General features: G+C 52.0%; 3 protein-coding genes across 13 annotated transcripts; 2 read left to right on the top strand and 1 right to left on the bottom strand.

The window, feature by feature from the left end:
- The first annotated feature begins 238 nt into the window (after positions 1-238).
- LOC100388856 (peroxiredoxin-5, mitochondrial) lies at positions 239-1,364 on the top strand. The gene is given in 5 exon segments (XM_009008478.5): positions 239-549; positions 621-659; positions 770-831; positions 1,163-1,180; positions 1,182-1,364. Coding segments are annotated over 5 exon segments (477 nt in total). The 5' UTR covers positions 239-267; the 3' UTR covers positions 1,258-1,364.
- An 8,379-nt stretch (positions 1,365-9,743) lies between these two features.
- On the top strand, positions 9,744-17,611 carry KAT5 (lysine acetyltransferase 5). Of its 9 annotated transcripts, none has more exons than XM_009008482.4 (14): positions 9,744-9,774; positions 9,874-9,940; positions 10,268-10,336; positions 10,426-10,562; positions 10,827-11,009; positions 11,099-11,173; positions 11,283-11,357; positions 12,314-12,562; positions 12,640-12,729; positions 14,676-14,816; positions 14,898-14,991; positions 16,594-16,753; positions 16,879-16,960; positions 17,053-17,611. In XM_009008482.4, exons 1-14 carry the CDS (start codon positions 9,763-9,765, stop codon positions 17,185-17,187), a joined length of 1,569 nt encoding a protein of 522 aa, XP_009006730.2. In that variant the 5' UTR covers positions 9,744-9,762; the 3' UTR covers positions 17,188-17,611. The 9 variants fall into 9 exon arrangements, with proteins under 9 accessions (XP_009006730.2, XP_002755583.2, XP_017833774.2 ...); XM_002755537.5 differs by having other exon boundaries at positions 10,854-11,009; XM_017978285.4 differs by having other exon boundaries at positions 9,744-9,940.
- Positions 15,661-18,820, bottom strand: RNASEH2C (ribonuclease H2 subunit C). 3 transcript variants are annotated; one of them, XM_009008480.4, is made up of 4 exons: positions 18,591-18,820; positions 18,253-18,425; positions 18,057-18,176; positions 15,661-15,932 (listed from the first exon to the last, which is right to left on the bottom strand). In XM_009008480.4, the coding sequence occupies exons 1-4, from the start codon at positions 18,760-18,762 to the stop codon at positions 15,891-15,893; spliced, it is 507 nt and encodes a 168-aa protein (XP_009006728.2). In that variant the 5' UTR covers positions 18,763-18,820; the 3' UTR covers positions 15,661-15,890. The 3 variants fall into 3 exon arrangements, with proteins under 3 accessions (XP_009006728.2, XP_009006727.2, XP_002755585.2); XM_009008479.5 differs by having other exon boundaries at positions 15,661-16,428; XM_002755539.7 differs by having other exon boundaries at positions 15,661-17,817.
- Between the last annotated feature and the right edge of the window lie 804 nt (positions 18,821-19,624).

Below are 19,624 nucleotides of genomic sequence, written 5' to 3' on the forward strand. Positions count from 1 at the left end.
ATGAGCTCGGGGATTCTGCCTCCAGCTTCAGAAGCAGATACCGAGCCTCAAATCTGCTGAGACTGTCCTGAGCAAGAGCCTTATCTCCCGTAGAGAAAGAGCTGAAATTGTGGAAATACAGACAAAAGCTCTCATCGTGCAAGTGGCTGACCGGCAATGAAAGGTGCATGCACAACCTGCCCAGGTGTCTACTGTTAATGGAGATGGTGAGGTGAAGGAGGGTGGGCGTCTGGCAGGGTCTGCAGTTTCAGCAGAGTCGCTGCAGCCATGGCCCCGATCAAGGTGGGAGACACCATCCCAGCAGAGGAAGGGTTTGAAGGGGAGCCAGGAAACAAGGTGAACCTGGCAGAGTTGTTTAAGGGCAAGAAGGGTGTGCTGTTTGGAGTTCCCGGGGCCTTCACCCCTGGCTGTTCCAAGACCCACCTGCCAGGGTTTGTGGAGCAGGCCGAGGCTCTGAAGGCCGAGGGAGTCCAGGTGGTGGCATGCCTGAGTGTGAATGATGCCTTTGTGACTGGCGAGTGGGGCCGAGCCCACAAGGCGGAAGGCAAGGTGAGCTGCGGGCCTGCAGGGAGTCAGGGCCAGGTAGGAGATTCTTCTTGTGACGTTTCCTTTCTCTGCAGGTTCGGCTCCTGGCTGACCCCACTGGGGCCTTTGGGAAGGTGAGTGTTCTGTGTTCCCCCAGCCTCCACAGGGATATAGCAGTGTGGGGAGCAGTGGGGGCCCTTGGCCTCCTCAGGGGTTTCTGACACTTTTCTTTGTCTCCTCTTAGGAGACAGACTTATTACTAGATGATTCGTTGGTGTCCATCTTTGGGAATCGACGTCTCAAGAGGTGAAAGTGGGAGAGTCCTTTGTGGGGGGAGAGTTCTCTGTGGGGGGAGAGTCCTCTATTGGGGGGAGTCCTCTGGTGGGGGGAGAGTCCTCTGTGGAGGAGAATTCTCTTTGGGGGGAGAATCCTCTACTGTGAGGAGTCCTCTGGTGGGGGGGAGAGTCCTCTGTTGGGGGGAGTCCTCTGTTGGGGGGAGTCCTCTATGGGGGAGAGTCCTTTGTGGGGAGGAGTCCTCTGTGGGGTTCTCTTGGGCCCCTGGCTCTTCACTGCCTGTCTCCATGCTCTGCCTCCAAGCCCAGGCTGATGCAGCTGTCTGGGCCTGTCTTTCTGGCAGGTTCTCCATGGTGGTACAGGAAGGCCCTGAATGTGGAACCGGATGGCACAGGCCTCACCTGCAGCCTAGCACCCAACATCATCTCGCAGCTCTGAGGCCCTGGGCCAGATCACTCTCTCTACCCCTCCCTATCCCACCTGCCCAGCCCCGTGCCAGGGCCCTGCAGTTGGAACCTTGGCCAGATTTCTGCAATAAACTTTTGTGGCTTGTGACCCTCCCCGCAAAAAAAAGAATGGGACCCTGCAACATGGAGTGAAAATGTGTGGGAGGACCCTGATGAAGCTGGGGACACTGAGCTTGTAAACTCTGATGAAGCTTTTTTTGCCAGGAGCAACTGCTTCCCATCCCCAGTAGCGGCGACATCCCCTCCCTGACCCATGCTGCCATCAGCCTCTCCACTTTTGTCTGAGGAGATAAACCCTGCTTTACCTGAGGCGACAGTGATGGCCCCCCAGAGGCAGCTGCCAGGCAAGATGATGTTGATTCTCCTCGGGAGCCAACCTGAACACCCCTGCTTGCTTCTAGACCTGTAACTAGACTACAGTCCTAGCAGGCCCCTAGAGGTGAGGTTGAGCGTGTGACCCATGAGGAAGTATGCTACACTTGAAAAGAACTGTTTGAGTTCTCTAATTTATATAAACAGAAATCTGAAGAACAGGCGTGGGAATGGCTACTACAAGTATGTGATAATGGTGGAGGGAACACAGAGTTGGATCGGGCTGAATGTGTTGATTTGGGCCCACTGAGCAGGGACCCTGCATTTGATGTCGCAGCTCAGGGAGTTAAAAGAGTTTCTTTCTTTCTTTCTTTTTTTTTCCTTTTGAGACAGATCCTCACTCTGTCACCCAGGCTGGAGTGCAATGCCACGATCACAGCTCACCGCAATCTCTGCCTCCAGGGTTCAAGTGATTCTCCTGCCTCATCCTCCGAGTAGCTGGGATTATAGGCATGTGCCACCACACCTGGCTAATTTTGTATTTTTTTTTTTTTTTTTGAGACGGAGTTTCGCTCTTGTTACCCAGGCTGGAGTGCAATGGTGCGATCTCGGCTCACCGAAACCTCCACCTTCTGGGTTCAGGCAATCCTCCTGCTTCAACTTCCTGAGTAACTGGGATTACAGGCACGCACCACCATGCCCAGCTAATTTTTTGTATTTTTAGTAGAGACGGGGTTTCACCATGTTGACAAGGATGGTCTCGATCTCTTGACCTCATGATCCACCCACCTCAGCCTCCCAAAGTGCTGGGATTACAGGCATGAGCCACCGCGCCCGGCTTAATTTTGTATTTTTAGTAGAGATCAGGTTTCTCCATGTTGGTCAAGCCAGTCTCAATTCCCGACCTCAAGTTATCACCTGCCTGACTCAGCCAAAAGTTTCTAATAGTTTATTTGCTTGGTTAGCTAAAATATGGATTCAAAGATGGCCCACTGTGAGCGAGGTGAAATGCCCTTGGTTTAATGTAGAGGAAGGGATCCAAAGGCTTAGGGAGATTGAGATGGTGGAGTGGATTAGTCATTTTAGACCTACTCATCCCAGCTCAGAGGGTCCAGAAGACATACACTTACCCTACACCTTGCCAAGTAGATTTGTGAGGACAGGTCCTGCATCTCTGAAGAGCCCAATAATTGCTCTTCTCTGTATGTCAGATCTAAGAGTGGGAATCACAGTCACTCAACTAAAACATTTGAATACAATGTGGATAACTGGATCTTGAAGTGGCAGGGGCCAAGTGGCGGGACTCAACTGTGGAAGGCAGGTGGGTGTAGTTACTGCAACGGACAGCCAAGGCAAAGCGGCAATCAGAATAGTCTGACTCGTGTGGAGCTCCGGCACCGGCTAATTAATCACGGTGTTCCTAGAAGCGAAATCGATAGGAAGCCTCCTGCATTCCTACTTAATTTATACAAGCAGAAAACTTCTAGGCTGAGTAGACAAAAGACTAATTTGAATTATAAAATAGAGAATCAGAGCCCTTCAATTTCCAGACTTGAGCCAATTTACAGACCCAAAACCCCTTGGATGAAGGGAAGGCCGGGTCCCCGTGAGGAGGGATTCCACTACATTACTGACAATTTATGCAGTGAATCTTTCTCCCATCCTTCCCCAAGGAGACCTCTGGACTTTTACCAGGGCAACTCTGCAGCTCAGTGCACACTGGCTCTGAGCTGATGTTGATTCCAGGGGACCCAAAATGTCATGTGATTCCCCAGTTAAAGTAGGGGCTTATGGAGGTCAGGTAATTAATGGAATTTTAGCTCAGGTCTGACTTAGAGCAGGTCCAGTGGGTCCCCAGACTCATCCTGTGGTCATTTCCTCAGTGCTAGAATGCAATAATTGGCATAGGCATACTTAGCAGTTGACAGAACCTCCACATTGGCTCCCCGACTGGTAGACTGAGGGCTATTATTCTGGAAAAGGCCAAATGAAAGCCTTTAGAGCAGCCTCTACCTAGAAAAATAGTAAATCAAAAACAATATCACATCCCTGGAAGGACTGCAGAGATTAGCGCCACCATCAAGGACTTGAAAGGCGCAGCACTAGTGATTCCCACCACATTCCCGTTCCACTCTCCCATTTGGTCTGTGCAGAAGACAGACGACATGCAGGCACCACCCAAAAGTGGACAGCTGCAGCACTACGGCCCCTTTCTAGGACACCCCTGAAGGACAGTCTTCCCAGTGGGCAGAACGTTGAGCAGCGCACCTGGTTGTGAACTTTGAATGGAAGGAGAAACGGCCAGATGCGGGATTATGCGCTAATTCATGGGCTGCAGCCAATGGTTTGGCTGGATGGTCACGGACTTGAAAGAAGCATGATTGGAAAATTGGTGACAAAGAAACTTGGGGAAGAGGTATGTAAATGGACTTCTCTGAGTGGTCAAAAACTGAAACCATTTGTATCCTATGTGAGTGCTTGCCAACAGGTGACCTCAGCAGAGGAGGAGTTTAATAATCAAGTGATTAGGATGACCTGTTCTATGGACACCACTCAGCCTCTTTCCCCAGCACCCTCGTCATTGCCCAATGAGCCCATGAAAAAAGTGGCCATGGTGGCAGGGATGGAGGTTATGCATGGGCTCAGCAACATGGACTTCCACTCACCAAGGCTGATCTGGCTACAGCTGCTGCGGAGTGCCCAATTTGCCAGCAGCAGAGACCAACACTGAGCCCTCAATAGGGCACCATTCCTTAGGGTGATCAGACAGCTGCCTGGTGGCAGGTTGATTTTATTTGACTTCTTCCATCATGGAAAGGGCAGAGGTTTGTCCTCACTGGAATAGACACTCACTCTGGATACGGGTTTGCCTATCATGCATGGAATGCTTCTGCCAAGACTACCATCCGTGGACTCACAGAATGCCTTACCCACCATCATGGTATTCCACACAGCATTGCCTCCAACCAAGGCACTCAGTGCACCACTAAAGAAGTGGGGCAGTGGGCTCATGCTCATGGAATTCACTGGTCATACCATGTTCCCCCTCACTGGTCATACCATGTTCCCCCGTTTCCTGAAGCAGCCGAATTGATAGAACGGTGGAATGGCCTTTTGAAGTCACAATTACAATGCCAACTAGGTGACAGTACTTTGCAAGCCTGGGGCAAAGTTCTCCAGAAGGCCATGTATGCTCTGAATCAGCATCCAATATATGGTGCTGTCTCTCCCATAGCCAAGATTCATGGGTCCAGGAATCGAGGGATGGAAGTGGAAGTGGCATCACTCACCATCACCTCCGGTGATCCACCAGCAAAATTTTGGCTTCCTCTTCCAAAAACATTAAGTCTTGCTGGCCTAGAGGTCTTAGTTCCAGAGGGAGGAATGCTGCCACCAGGATTCCGTTAAACTGGAAGTTAAGATTGCCACCTGGGCACTTTGGGATCCTCCTACCTTTAAGTTAACAGCTAAGAAGGGAGTTCCAGTGTTGGCTGGGGTGACTGATCCAGACTATCAAGATGAAATCAGTCAAATACTCCACAACAGAGGTAAGGAAGAGTATGCATGGAATACAGGAGGTCCATTAGGGCATCTCTTAGTATTGCCATGTCCTGTGATTAAGGTCAGTGGGAAATACAACAGCCCAATCTGGGCAGGACTACAAATGGCTCAGGCCCCTCAGGAATGAAGGTCTGGGTCACTCCACCAGGGGAAAAAAAACATGACTGCTGAGGTGCTTGCTGAAGGCAAAGAGAATACAGAATGGGTAGCAGAAGAAGGTAGTCATCAATACCAGCTACTGCCGGGCAGGGTGGCTCACGCCTGTAATCAGGAGTTCAAGACCAGCCTGGCCAACATGGCCCCATCTCTACTAAAAATATAAAAATTAGCCGGGCACAGTGGCGCGCACCTGTAATCCCAGCTATTCGGGAGGCTGAGCCATGAGAATCACTTCAACCTGGGAGTGGGAGGTTATAGCGAGCCAAGATGTGCCACTGCACTCCAGCCTGGGCAATAGAGCGAGACTCCGTCTCAAAAAAAAAAAAAAAAAGAAAATATCTTTTTTCCTTTACCTCTATTTTGTGACATAAGATTTATTGACTTCATATCAGCATTTAAGTACTGTTCACTCTATTTAATTGTATTTGGGTTGGGGATTGGTATGTTTCCGGTTGTACGAAGGATAGCTGCATTACGTTAGGCTTAATTATGACCTTATTACCGTCTTTATCTGAAGATTATGTATGATCTCAGGAGAGGTGTATGGGTTGAAAAGGGGTGCACTTGTGATAGTCAATACTGAATAACAACTTGATTGGATTGAAGGCTGCAAACTATTGATCCTGGGTGTGTCTGTGAGGGCGTGGCTAAAGGAGATTAACATTTGAGTCAGTGGCTGGGAAGGCAGACCCACCCTCAATCTGGGGGGCACCATCTCATCAGCTGCCAGTGAATATAAAGCAGGCAGAAAAACGTGAAAAGAACAGACGGGTCTAGCCTCCCAGCCTGCATCTTCTGTGCTGGATGCTTCCTGCCCTTGAACACTGGACTCCGAGTTCTTTGGTTCTGGGACTTGGCCTGGCTCTCTTTGCTCCTCAGCTTGCAGACAGCCCATTGTGGGACCTTGCGATCCCTTAAGTTAATACTTAATAAACTCCCCTTTATCTATCTATCCATCCATCCATCCTGTTAATTCTGTTCCTCTAGAGAAACCTAATACACCCACTTACATCTTCAATGCAAATCATGCTGGGTTGACTATGTGGAAAATTGTATGGATAAGTATGCTCTTTGTGGCATTGTTTGTGATAGAGGAATACTGGAAATAATTTGAATATTCAACAAATAACAGATGGGTTGTGGCAGCTAAGGTGTATCTATATAACAAAACACTACTTAATCATTAAAATAACGCTAGAGAACGTTTAGCGACAAGTCGGTGTGCACACTGAGAACCAAATTACCAGTTTTCGTGTTAAACAGCACACACGTTTAAAGCAAGAGTTGGTGAACACAAAGATTTTAGGCTTTGTGGGCTGTGCGTCTCAGGCACAAGTATTCAGTTTTAATGTGAAAGGAGTCGTAGATCTATGTAAATGAACAAATGTGGCTATGTTCCAATAAAATGTTATTCATGAACACCAAAATTTAAATTTCATACATAATTTTCATGTCATGAAATATTCTTCCTTTGATATTTTTCCCACTTAAAAATGTAAAAATTGGCTGGGTGCGGTGGCTCATACCTGTAATCCCAGCACTTTGGGAGGTCAAGGCGGGTGGATCACCTGAGGTCGGGAGTTTGACATTAGCCTAGGCAACATGGCGAAACCCCGTCTCTAATTAGTAATACAAAAATTAGCTGAGCGTGGTGGCAGTACTCGCCTTTAATCCCAGCTACTTGGGAGGCAGAGGCAGGAGAATCACTTGAACCTGGGAGGCGGAGGTTGTGGTGAGCCAAGATTGTGCCATTGCACTCCAGCCTGGGCGACAGGAGCAAAACTCTGTCTCAAAAAAAAAAGTAAAAATCATTCTTAGTCAACAAGCTGTAAGAAAACAAGTAGAAGGCTGGCTTTGACCCACAGGCCACTGTTTGCCCACTTTGGTCTACAAGACACTAAGCCCAAATGTTCACCATATACACTTCTCTCGAATGACATGAGGTTACATTTTCCCTCCCTTCTTGTGGTGTTTTTCTGGGACATTTCCCCTATGTATCTGCATGGCTCACTCCTTTACCCTTTTAAACCTTTTCTTAAATAATATATTTTCAGCCATGCCTGCCTCAGCACTGTGTTTAAAATCGTGACCTGCCTGTCCATCTTTTTTTACCTATTTTTAAATATTTTCTTTACCTTGTTCAGTTTTTTTGTTTTCCTTAACACTTATCACTCTTTAATTGAATAATTTATTTTAAAAATATTTGTTGGCCGGGCGCGGTGGCTCAAGCCTGTAATCCCAGCACTTTGGGAGGCCGAGGCGGGTGGATCACGAGGTCAAAAGATCAAGACCATGGTGAAACCCCGTCTCTACTAAAAATACAAAAAAATTAGCTGGGCGTGGTGGCGCATGCCTGTAATCCCAGCTACTCAGGAGGCTGAGGCAGGAGAATTGCCTGAACCCAGGAGGCGGAGGTTTCAGTGAGCCGAGATCGCGCCATTGCACTCCAGCCTGGGTAACAAGAGGGAAACTCTGTTCCCCCCCCCAAAATAAATAAATAAAAACAAAAATAAAAAAATAAAAATATTTGTTGGGTCAGGTGTGGTGGCTCATGCCTGTAATCCCAGCACTTTGGGAGGCTGAGGTGGGCAGATCACAAGGTCAGGAGATCAAGACCATCCTGGTCAACATAGTGAACCCCTGTCTCTGCTAAATATGCAAAAATTAGCTGGGAGTGGTGGTGAATGCCTGTAATCCAGCTATTTGGGAGGCCAAGGCAGGAGAATCGCTTGAACCTGGGAGGCAGAGGTTGCAGTGAGCTGAGATCGTGCCACTGCACTTCAGCCTGGGTGACAGAGACTCTGTCTCAAAACAGTAAACAAATAATCTCAAAACAATAAATAAATAAATAATAAAAAATTTGTTGATTACTACCTATACCTGTCCTCTTCTCTCCCAAACCCGGAGAATGTAAGCTCCATGAGGGCAGAGGTCTTTATTTGAGACAGGGTCTGTCTCTGTCACCCAGGCTGGAATGCAGTGGCATGATCTTGGCTCACTGCAGCCTGAAATTCCTGGGCTCAAGCAGTGCTCCCTCCTCTGCCTCCCGAGTAGCTGGGAACATAGGCAAGGGCCACTGCTACACCTGGCTAACTGAACATTTGTCTTGCTCTGTGGCTGAGGCTTGTCTGTAATTCCTGGGGTCAAGCAATCCTCCCGCCTCTGCCCCAAAGTGTTGGGATCACAGGCGTGAGCCACTGCACCAGACCTGAAGTCTTCATTTTGTTCACTGATGTATTCCAGGCTCTAGAATAGTGTCTGACACATGTTTTGGGTCCCTAAATATTTTTTGAATGTATGATGAGTATCACACATACTATCTTTATAATTATAAACCTAATATACAAAACAACGGCCGGGGCCGGGGCCCTAGAACTTTGGGAGGCTGAGGTGGGTAGCCTGCTTGAGCTCAGAAGTTTGAGACCAGCCTGGGCAGCATCTTTTTCTTTTTTTTGAGAAAGGGTCTCACTCTGTCACCCAGACTGGAGTGCAATGGCAGGATCTTGGCTCACTGCAACCTCTGCCTCCTGGGTTCAAGACATTCTCTTGCCTCAGCCTCCTGAGTAGCTGGGATAACTGGAGGACACCACCATATCCAGCTAACTTTTACATTTTTAGTAGAGATGGGGTTTTACCATGTTGGCCAGGCTGGTCTTGAACTCCTGACCTCAAGTAATCCCAGAATTTTGGGAGGCTAAGGCGGGCAGATCACGAGGTCAAAGGATTGAGAGCATCTTGGCCAACATGGAGAAACCCCGTCTCTACTAAAAATACAAAAATTAGTTGGGCATGGTGGTCCGCGCCTTTTGTCCCAACTACAGGGGAGGCTGAGGCAGGAAAATCGCTTGAACCCAGGGGGCAGAGGTTGCAGTGAGCCGACATCGCGCCACTGCTGCAGAGCGAGACTCCGTCTCAAAAAAAAAAAAAGCGTAGTATACAAAATAAAGCTAGGAATATTCCCTGAATCCTCCTGCCTATGGAATGAAGTCCACAGACTTGGAAGAGCGTTGAAGCCCCTCTAAAGCCACTCCCTTCCTCCAGCCTCTCGGCCCGTAGCTCAGCACTAGCAGTTCACTCCCGGCGATACCTCCCGCCGCCACGAGGAGACGCCCCAGCACCGCCCTCTGTCAAAGCCCAAACAATATTGCCACGTGACCCGCTCCGCATCCACGTGACCAGCGTCGCACGCGGTGGGCGTCAGGTGACGGGCTCAGTAGTTCTCCAATCGCTGTGCACGTTGTGGGGTTTCCACTTAGGGCTCGGTCTGAGGCTTGTAACACCACATTCTCCCCCAAGCCACAGGGGCAGTCTTGCCGCTGGCAGCTGGGTGGCGGTGTCTCTCAAAGGTCCTCTATAGGGGCTTCGTGAGGCCCAAGCCTACAGCACTCAGTTCCGGAAGTGACGTCTCCCAGAGGGGCCGGAAGTGGCAGTGGAGGGAGGGAAGATGGCGGAGGTGGTGAGTCCGGTGCCTGGGGCGGGGCGGAGGGAGCCAGGGGAGGTGGGTAGAGCCCGAGGCCCCCCAGTAGCCGACCCTGGCGCCGCGCTGTCTCCCCAGGGGGAGATAATCGAGGGCTGCCGCCTACCCGTGCTGCGGCGGAACCAGGACAACGAAGATGAGTGGCGTGAGTGACGTCGGGGGGCGGGGCTAAGGAACCTGAGGGCGAGGGGCGGGAGGGAGTCCACTGAACCCCCGGGATGGGGAGGGGCCTCTGGAATTATGGGGCGGGCGGGGCTCAGACACTCCGATGAAGGGGCGTGGCTCTTAGCTGCTATGAGAGGTACAGGGCGGGGTCTGGAAAGGGGTGGCACTTGTGACTGAAGGAGGCTTGGATGAGACCTTCCAAGTGCTGCAGCTTAGGGATCCGGCCTGGGGGTGGAGTTCAGGTCGTGGAAGGGTGGAGTCTCATGGCCTGGCCCGTCTAAGGTCCCTGCCTATGCTGTTCCCATAGCACTGGCCGAGATCCTGAGTGTGAAGGACATCAGTGGCCGGAAGCTTTTCTACGTCCATTACATTGATTGTGAGTTCTGGGCCTAAGGTGGGGCAGCAGGGTAGGGGGTTGGGGGGCAGTCTTTGGCATTCCTTCCTGAGCCATCCCCACTGCTACAGTCAACAAACGTCTGGATGAATGGGTGACGCACGAGCGGCTGGACCTAAAGAAGATCCAGTTCCCCAAGAAAGAGGCCAAGACCCCCACCAAGAACGGACTTCCTGGGTCCCGTCCCGGCTCTCCAGAGAGAGAGGTGGTGAGTAGGTCCCCCACTTCACCTCATCTCTCCTGCCTCCTATTTCTCTTATCTGTTGGCATTTAGGGGCTCCTGGATGGGCAGGAGGCGGCATCCTCTTACCCTGACTTCAGCTTGCAAAAGATGGGGGCCAAATTGCACATGTAGCTCCCAGAGTCCAGTAGTTAGTCCTGTGTCCTTCAGAAGGCAGAGGGTGGGGTTTGATAATTTTAAGCTGAGGGGCCCCTCTTCCCCTTCCCCATCCCACTGCCATCCCCGCCCCAGAGGAAGACCCTGGACCTATCTCTACAGCCGGCCTCGGCCCAGGCCAGCGGGAAGACCTTGCCAATCCCGGTCCAGATCACACTCCGCTTCAACCTGCCCAAGGAGCGGGAGGCCATTCCCGGTGGCGAGCCTGACCAGCCGCTCTCCTCCAGCTCCTGCCTGCAGCCCAACCACCGCTCAACGGTACCCTCAGCAATTCCAGGGACCTTGCTTTCTTCTCAGGTCCCACCTTCTCTACCCTCTGACCCACCTTTGTTGGTTTCTCTCTGCAGAAACGGAAGGTGGAGGTGGTTTCACCAGCAACTCCAGTGCCCAGTGAGACAGCCCCAGCTTCGGTTTTTCCCCAGGTGAGTTCCCCAAACCATTTCTTGTTCCTTTCCTCTCTTCTGCCCTCTGGTGGCCCTTTTCAAGCTCATCTCACAGTCATCCCTTCTTTTCCTGGTATCTCATCTGCAGAATGGAGCAGCACGTAGGGCAGTGGCAGCCCAGCCAGGACGGAAGCGAAAATCAAATTGTCTGGGCACTGATGAGGTGGGTCTGGGGAGCAGCAGAAGGGAGCTGCGTGAAAAGGAAGGGATGCAGGCAGGGTGGAGAGTTATTTAGTGATGAGTATAAAAATGAAGGGGTGGTGGACCTGGGCAGGGCTAGTGTTGGTAGGATTAGGAGCCAGGCAGAACATGGTTCAAATGAATCATTGGGGCTGGGCACCATGGTGCACACCTGTAATCCCAGCACTTTGGGAGGCCAAGGTGGGTGGATCACCTGAGGTCAGGAGTTTGAGACCAGCCTGGCCAACATGGCAAAACCTCATCTCTACTAAAAATAAAAAAATTGGTTGGGCACAGTGGCTGACACCTGTAATCCCAGCTCTTTGAGAGGCCAAGGTGGGTGGGTCATGAGGTCAAGAGATTGAGACCACCCTGTCCAACATGGTAGTGAAACATGGTGAAACCCCATCTCTACTAAAAGTAAAAAATCAGCTGGGCCTGGTGGCGCACGCCTGTAATCCCAGCTACTTGGGAGGCCGAGGCAGGAGAAACGTTTGAACCCCGGAGGTGGAGGTTGCAGTGAGCTGAGATTACACCACTGGTACTCCAGCCTGGGAAAAAAGTGAGCCTTTGTCTCAAAAAAAAAAAAAAATTAGCCAGACATAGTGGCAGGCACCCGTAATCCCAGCTACTCCGGAGGCTGAGGCCAGAGAATCTCTTGAAGCCCGGAGGTGAAGGTTGCAGCAAGCCAAGATTGCACCACTGCACCTCATCCTGGGCGACAGAGTGAGACTCCATCTCCAAAATGATCATTGGGTGATGTTTTCCACATCATCAGTCCCTTAGGGTTTCAGGTTTTACGTCTGGAAATTGGGGGTCATGGTACCTTCCCTATAGGGTTGCTGTTAGGCTTGAAGGAAACCTGTTGAGGGGGTGTGAGCTGTGGTGTCCTGCTGAGCTGTCTCGTCTAACCTGGTGTCTTCTACTCGCCCTGGGCAGGACTCCCAGGACAGCTCAGATGGAATACCATCGGCACCACGCATGACTGGCAGCCTGGTGTCTGACCGGAGCCACGACGACATCGTCACCCGGATGAAGAACATTGAGTGTATCGAGCTGGGCCGGCACCGCCTCAAGCCGTGGTACTTCTCCCCGTACCCACAGGAGCTCACTACATTGCCTGTCCTCTACCTGTGCGAGTTCTGCCTCAAGTACGGCCGTAGCCTCAAGTGTCTTCAGCGTCACTTGGTATGAGGGGTACAGGGAGGCTGCCTTCCCAGCACTGTCCACCTTGCCCTCGTCCCTGATCCTCCTCTCTTCCCCAGACCAAGTGTGACCTCCGACATCCTCCAGGCAACGAGATTTACCGCAAAGGCACCATCTCCTTCTTTGAGATTGATGGACGCAAGAACAAGGTTAGTGCCTGAGAGGCAGTGGGGCTGTGGGGTAAGTCAAATGACAGTTTCTTCCTGCTCAGGAAAACTGACCAGTTGAGCCAGCAGATGGGTTCGGCCCATTTTTATTGAGTTCCTGCTGTCTGGCAGGTGCTGGTAGCCAGGAATGAGACAGTCTCTGTTCTCTGACAGCTTACAGTCCACGGGGAGACAGACATACCAACAACGTCTTCGATTCCAGTGTCATGTCATGAAACAGAGAGTAGGTTAGCAGGACCCAAAGGAGGTGGTCAGCAGAGCTTCACAGAGGTTAACTTTGAGCCGTGACGTGGAAGACAAAGGAATTTCTTGCAGTGGCATTCTGAGGAGTGGGCATGGATGCACAGAGATGGTCTTTGTGAGAGGCAAGGTCATGTGGCTGAGAGGCAGAGAAGGAAGGATGAGGGAAGGCTTTTATAAGGGACAGAGCTCAGGTGAAGAAGATGCTGTGTTAACCACCATTCTGTAATTATTAATGTGGACGTGGGCATCCAAGTGGCAGTACCCAGCAGCAATTTTTGGCAGGGCACAGTGAGTCATACCTGTAACCCCAGCACTTTGGGAGGCCGAGGTGGGCCAATCACTTGAGCCCAGAATTTCAAGACCAGCCTGGGCAACATAGAGAAATCCCATCTCTGCTAAAAATTTTTAAAAAATTGGCTGGGTACAGTGGATCACCCTGGAATCCCAGCACTTTGGGAGGACAAGGCGAGTGGATCACAAGGTCAGGAGATTGAGACCATCCTGGCCAACATGGTGAAACCCTGTCTCTACTAAAAATACAAAATTAGCCTGGTGGCATGTGCTTGTAATCCCAGCTACTCGGGAGGCTGAAGCAGGCGAATCGCTTGAACCAGGGAGTCAGAGGTTGCAGTGAGTCAAGAATGCAGCACTGCACTCCAGTCTGGCGACAGAGCAAGACTGTCTCTCAAAAATAAATAAATAATAAAAGAGCCTAGTGTGATGGTGCACATCTGTAGTTCCAGGCAATCAGGAGGCTGAGTTGGGAGAATCACCTGGGAAGTCAAGGCTGCAGTGAGCCATGATAACACCACTGGGTGTCTCAAAAAAAAAAAAAAAAAAAAACAACCCACAGTCTCTGAAATGCAGAAGTTCTGTGCAGAAATAAAGCAGCATTATTCATAATTTTGCTGGGGTAACCCCTAAGGCAGTTAAATTCCAGAATTCTTTAACTGTCGTAGAATTGCAGATCAGTTCCCAGGAGGTGTGACTATGGATGTAGAATGTTAGGTTGTTTTAGCAGCTAGACTCCCAAGATTGTCAGATAGGGAGAGCTCTCAGAAGCTGTGGTTGGAGTCTGACTTTGGACACATTAGTTTGTTGACTGCTGTCCAGCACTTTGGGAGGCCAAGGCGAGCAGTTCATGAGGTCGAGATTGACACCATCTTGACAACATGGTGAAACCCCGTCTCTACTAAAAATACAAAAATTAGCCAGGCATGATGGCGCTTGCCTGCAGTCCCAGCTACAATGGAGGCCGAGGCAGGAGAATCGCTTGAACCCGGAGGTGGAGGTTGCAATGAGCTGAGATTACACCACTGTCCTCCAGCCTGGGTGACAGAGTGAGACTCTGTCTCAAACAAACAAAACAAAAATGTTAAGGGGCAGTGGAGTCTCCGGGCCAAGCTTAGATAGAGGTGTGCAGAGCAAGGCAGGGAAAATTGTCGGACTCAGCAGGGAGGCATCCAGGCACCATCACACCTCTGGTGCACAAGCTTTCCAACACTGAGGAGCAGCCCTGCCTAAGCTGCGAGCTGGTGGAATGGGTCAGGCCCTGCCAGGAAGGAACAGTCATCACCTGTCGGCCTGGGGTTCAGCACAAACAGTGAAGCTTCTGGTCGACCCTGAACCACTGGCCAGGCTCAAGGCCGGGTACCCAGAGTGGTGACAAACCTTTTCTCTTGCAGAGTTATTCCCAGAACCTGTGTCTTTTGGCCAAATGTTTCCTTGACCATAAGACATTGTACTATGACACAGACCCTTTCCTCTTCTACGTCATGACAGAGTATGACTGCAAGGGCTTCCACATTGTGGGCTACTTCTCCAAGGTCAGTGCCGACCCAGGCTGTTGCTGTGCCCTGTCCTGAGCCAGGTCCCTTCCGTCACACTCACCTGTCTCCCTTTTTCAGGAGAAGGAGTCAACAGAGGACTACAATGTGGCCTGCATCCTAACGCTGCCTCCCTACCAGCGCCGGGGTTACGGCAAGCTGCTGATCGAGTTCAGTGAGTATGTGTGCTGCGGCCAGGGGGAAGTGCACCCGTCATCGGTGCCTCACAGGCAGATGTGCCGGGCTACTGTGATTCCCAGCCCTGGTTGTGCAGCCCAGTCTCTAGCGGAGCCAGCCAGGAATAACGGTGGCACTCTACTGGGGTTCCCTCCATTCAGGCCAACTGCCCTGCTCATCTGGGATAGGTTCTCAGCCCCACAGTTTGCTCCTTGGCTAAGGTTTAAGTGCCACTCAGTTGACTTACATGCTCCTGTCTGGGGCCATGGGCAGGAGGTTAGTGAGCCGCTGGTACTCATGTATCTTGTAGCGTGTGCCATGATACAGGTCCTTGGGCAAGGACCAGTGGTTAATGTCCCCAGTTTTCCCCTGAGCCTGGCAGGCAGTTGTACAAAATGCTGTTAACAAATAGATGTAAGCATGGCTTGCTCCTTGTATTCAGGAAGGTCGATCTCTTAAAGCCAGAGGGACTCTGACCTTCATCACACATGGGCTCTTCATTGCCCTTCCCAACCCTGAGGCCCCCTTCTCCTTCCAAGCCTCTTACTCTCTGTCACCCCCCATTCTGTCTACCTTACCACTCACCAAACCCTTGGAATAACCAAGCTCCGACCTGGGTGACAGGAAGTACTAGCTGGTCTGGTGAAGACACAGAGGCTTTAATTGATCAAGGTTATGGTCCATTTGAGGAATTTTATTGGTTAAATGATGCCCAGATGGGGTCACATCTTCAGGAACTTCTCAGCCTGGTAGCACGAGTGGATGCTTGAAGAAACTCAGTCCAAGTCCGTCTTGGAGCTCAGACCGCAGTGGAGATGGGATGTGGGTGGGATCACCAGGGGGCTAAGGTCCATTATGAGGCTGGTTATAGCTGAGGGTGAGGAAGGGCTTCTAGTACTAACAAACATTCCAGGTCCCTGAATGGGGAGAATGAAGACCCTGCCAAAGAGATGTGAAGCCACTCAGGGCTATGCAGGGTCTGAGGATCTCACTGCTTCCCAGTGCTCACCTGTCTGCACGAGTCAGAGGGAGCGAGCCACTGTCAGGGTCAGTTACACTGGCTCTCAGGAATGGTCTCCCCGTCTTAGGAAGCACCTTGATGCACCTTCTCTCCTTGCATCCTCACAACCACCCAGTCAGGCCACACAGGTCTTAGAGCAGCTCACACTTCCAAGATCCCAGGTAGAAGGACTGATTTGACTGAGAATTCAAGCCTCCTCAGGCCTGGATCTGAGACGGGAATCAGTCCTTACTTCCTTCCTCACTGCCCAGACACCAAGCCTGGGATGGCAAAGGAAAATTGGAGGCACTTTCTTCCCCTGAGCCATTTTCTCTGCATCCCCTGCCTGTAAGCCTTCACCAGCTTTTGGTCTCCCTTGTGGTTGTTGCAGCTGTTCCTCTCAGTGCCCTCACACCCTCCACTGTGCTCAGCACACTGGGGAAGAGAGAATACACAACCATTAGTTCTTCCTGAGGGCACAGAACTGCCAAGTGGTGGGGCCACTATGGGAACTAGGCAGCCTGCCTTGGTGACCTGTGTTTTCAAATGTTGCTTATGTTCATCTGTGACATCTTACCCTCTCCTGCTCCATTGCTTTAGGCTATGAACTCTCCAAAGTGGAAGGGAAAACAGGGACCCCTGAGAAGCCCCTCTCAGACCTTGGCCTCCTGTCCTATCGAAGTTACTGGTCCCAAACCATCCTGGAGATCCTGATGGGGCTGAAGTCGGAGAGCGGGGAGAGGCCACAGATCACCATCAAGTGAGCCTGGCCCCACCTACCTGGGGGTGCATGGCATGGCCTGTCCCCGGGCTTTCTCACTCTCTCCTGGGGCTCCTGGGGACAGATGAAGGTTCTCAGGGGACCTGACCTTTGCCCTCCCACAGTGAGATCAGTGAAATCACCAGCATCAAGAAGGAGGATGTCATCTCCACTCTGCAGTACCTCAATCTCATCAACTACTACAAGGTAGGGAGGAAGGTAGGGGGAGACAGGTGTGTGGAATGCAGAGTGCAGGCCCCTGTGGGCTGACCACTTGCTGGTCCATTTCCTCTGCCCAGGGCCAGTACATCCTCACACTATCAGAGGACATCGTGGATGGGCATGAGCGGGCCATGCTCAAGCGGCTCCTGCGCATTGACTCCAAGTGTCTGCACTTCACTCCCAAGGACTGGAGCAAGAGGGGGAAGTGGTGACCAGGCACTGCCCACTGCAGTGGCAAGACAACAGCAGGACTGGGGCTGATAGCACGCCCCACCCTGTCCCCACTGCAACTCCCACAAAGCACTCTAAGGGAGTTGGGGCTGAGGACAGCTCCAAGAGGAGGGGACAGGCCTAGCAGGGGCCCACTGGTGCCCAGTACCAAGGCGAGCTCAGGGCTCAGGCCAACTCCAAGGTCAGCTGGCTACAGGCCCAGGCCTGCTCTGAACCAGGGACCAGAGGGAGCCAGGCAGCTGTGTACAGTGAGATGGGGGGTGGGGGAGCTCTGTACAGAGGGCTAGTATTGTAAAAATTTCTTTTGTAAAGTAGAAGTTGGGGGTGGGGTGGGTGCTGGCTGCAAAGGATTCTGGACTTTCTTATTCCCATTGCCCTGGCAATAAATTGTTTCTTTATGCCAGAGCCCTGCAAGGTTCTTGTGGGAAAGGGGCCCATGCTGGCTTAAGGCCTCTAAGGCGCGCAGACTCAGGTGCTGTGAAGAGCTCCTTTATTGGGGTGATGGAATCAGTGGCTCCAAAATGAAGAACTGGTTTACTGCTGTGAAGGAAGGGATCGTGGCTTTCAATTTCAAGCTCTGGTTCTCAGTCCTCGGGCACCTGTGCGTGAATCTGCAACAGGAGTCGCCTCTGCTGTTGGGCTTGTAAGACAGGGCGGCAGGCTGACCCCCACACCCGGGGAACCACCCAGCTGTTCAGAATAACCCCTTCAGGACATGCGGGGAGCCGCGCTTCCCATGCACTACACAGTAGAATCCTCCAGGCTCCGTCTGCCCTACTGTGCTCCTCAGCCCGTGTTCCAAAACTCCACCCAGGGCAAGATCCAGAAAGGGGGCTCCTTGTGTACTCACCGCTGCCGCGAGGCTGGGCCAAGTTAAGGCCCCACGCACTTTGGCATCCGGGCCAGGGATGGTCTCCAGGCCCCACAGGGTGAAGCGGGTGAAGCTGGCAGTGGCTCCGATGAAGCGGTCCTGGGGAAGGGCCGGCTCAGCATCGGGAATGCAGCTCCCGCCCGCACCCGCTTCCTACCCTATCCCTTTTGCTCACGAAGTCCCGCTCCAGCGGCTCCTCTTCTTGGTCGTAAGTCCCAGAATCCCGCGAGGGATCCGGGTTCCCCATCAATCCCTCCTCTTCCGTCACCATTACGTATCCCACGACGCCGGGCGGCACCGCCACCTCCTCGCCCCGCAGACAGCGGCCCCGAAACGAGACTTCGAGTCCTGGAGCAGGAGGCGCAGGGCCTCAGGCAGGGACTCGTGCTAGGCCCTGCGGGGCGAGCCCAGGGCTGCCCTCCCGTCGCCTCCGGGTGGACCTCCACCCTCAAAAGCCCAGACGAAGAAGAGTGCGGGGGCTGCCGGGAGCCGTAGTCCGGCCGCAGCGCTCACCCTCAGGGCCCTGGCAGATGGCGGGCGTGAAGAAGCGCCCCACCGGGGCGGGCCCGTCCATCGCGACCTCGCAGGGCAGCAGGTGCAGTGTGGCGGGGGCGGCGTCGCGCAGCGTGGCGGGGCGCAAGTGGACGCGGTGCCTCTCGATTGGTACCTCGTCGCCGCTCTCCATCCTCGCTCCAAGGCGACGCCGTTGCTCGCGCACTGAGGCCGAAGCTGGCGTGGAAAGCGCGCAGGGCCTCTTGGGAAGCTGCCGCGGAGCCTCACGGGAAGTGTAGTTCCCCCTACCCCCGACGCTTTCCCTGCAAGCCCTGCCTCCCTGGATCTAAGTCCCAGGGTTTCTCCTTTTTTCTTTTCTTTTTTCCTTTCCTTTCCTCTCTCTTCTTTTCCCCCTCTCCCTTCTCCTTCCCTCCCCTCTCTTCCTCTCCTCTCCCCTTCCTCTACTCTGTTTTTTGTTTTTTGACACAGTCTCGATTTGTCTCCCAGGCTGGAGTGCAGTGGTGCGATCTCGGCTCACTGCAATCTCTGCCTCCTGGGTTAAAGGGATTCTCATGCCTCAGCCTCCCAAGTAGCTGGGATTATAGGCACGCGCCACACCAGGCCCTGCTAAATTTTGTATTTTTAGTAGAGACGGGGGTTTCATCATGTTGGCCAGGCTGGTCTCGAACTCCTGACCTCAGGTGATCCGCCTCCCAAAGTGCTGGGATTACAGGCGTGAGCCACCGCGCCTGGCTGGGTATTTTTCTGTTTTTGTTTTTAATGACGCGTAATCATTGTAAAAATCTGAAACGATTCTGAAATGTACTCTTTACATTGGTAGGTATTTTTTTTAGTTTACTAAGAACATCAACCGTTTTCTCAAATACATTGAAAATGTTTTATCTGTGGTCTGTCTAAGGGTGATTTTTGCTGGACAAAGACTTATTTTTGTTGTTGTCGTTTGTCTGGTTTTTTTAGACAAGGTCTCACTCTGTCACCCAGGCTGGAGTACAGTGACAGAGTTTGATTGGCTCACTGCAGCCTCGACCTCCCAG

This window comes from Callithrix jacchus, chromosome 10, assembly GCF_049354715.1.
Source record: "Callithrix jacchus isolate 240 chromosome 10, calJac240_pri, whole genome shotgun sequence".
Taxonomy (NCBI): Eukaryota; Metazoa; Chordata; class Mammalia; order Primates; family Cebidae; genus Callithrix; species Callithrix jacchus.

Excerpts from the sequence above, each read along its gene's own strand:
- RNASEH2C (XM_009008479.5), bottom strand. The coding sequence starts at position 18,762 with ATGGAGAGCGGCGACGAGGTACCAATCGAGAGGCACCGCGTCCACTTG. Across the intron at positions 18,177-18,252 it reads AGCCGCTGGAGCGGGACTTC|GACCGCTTCATCGGAGCCAC; the intron begins GTGAGCAAAAGG and ends GCCCTTCCCCAG. Across the intron at positions 16,429-18,056 it reads GGCCCAGCCTCGCGGCAGCG|TGTGCTGAGCACAGTGGAGG; the intron begins GTGAGTACACAA and ends TCTCTTCCCCAG.
- KAT5 (XM_017978285.4), top strand. The coding sequence starts at position 9,763 with ATGGCGGAGGTGGTGAGTCCGGTGCCTGGGGCGGGGCGGAGGGAGCCA. Across the intron at positions 14,817-14,897 it reads TTGTGGGCTACTTCTCCAAG|GAGAAGGAGTCAACAGAGGA; the intron begins GTCAGTGCCGAC and ends TCCCTTTTTCAG. Across the intron at positions 16,961-17,052 it reads ATCTCATCAACTACTACAAG|GGCCAGTACATCCTCACACT; the intron begins GTAGGGAGGAAG and ends TCCTCTGCCCAG.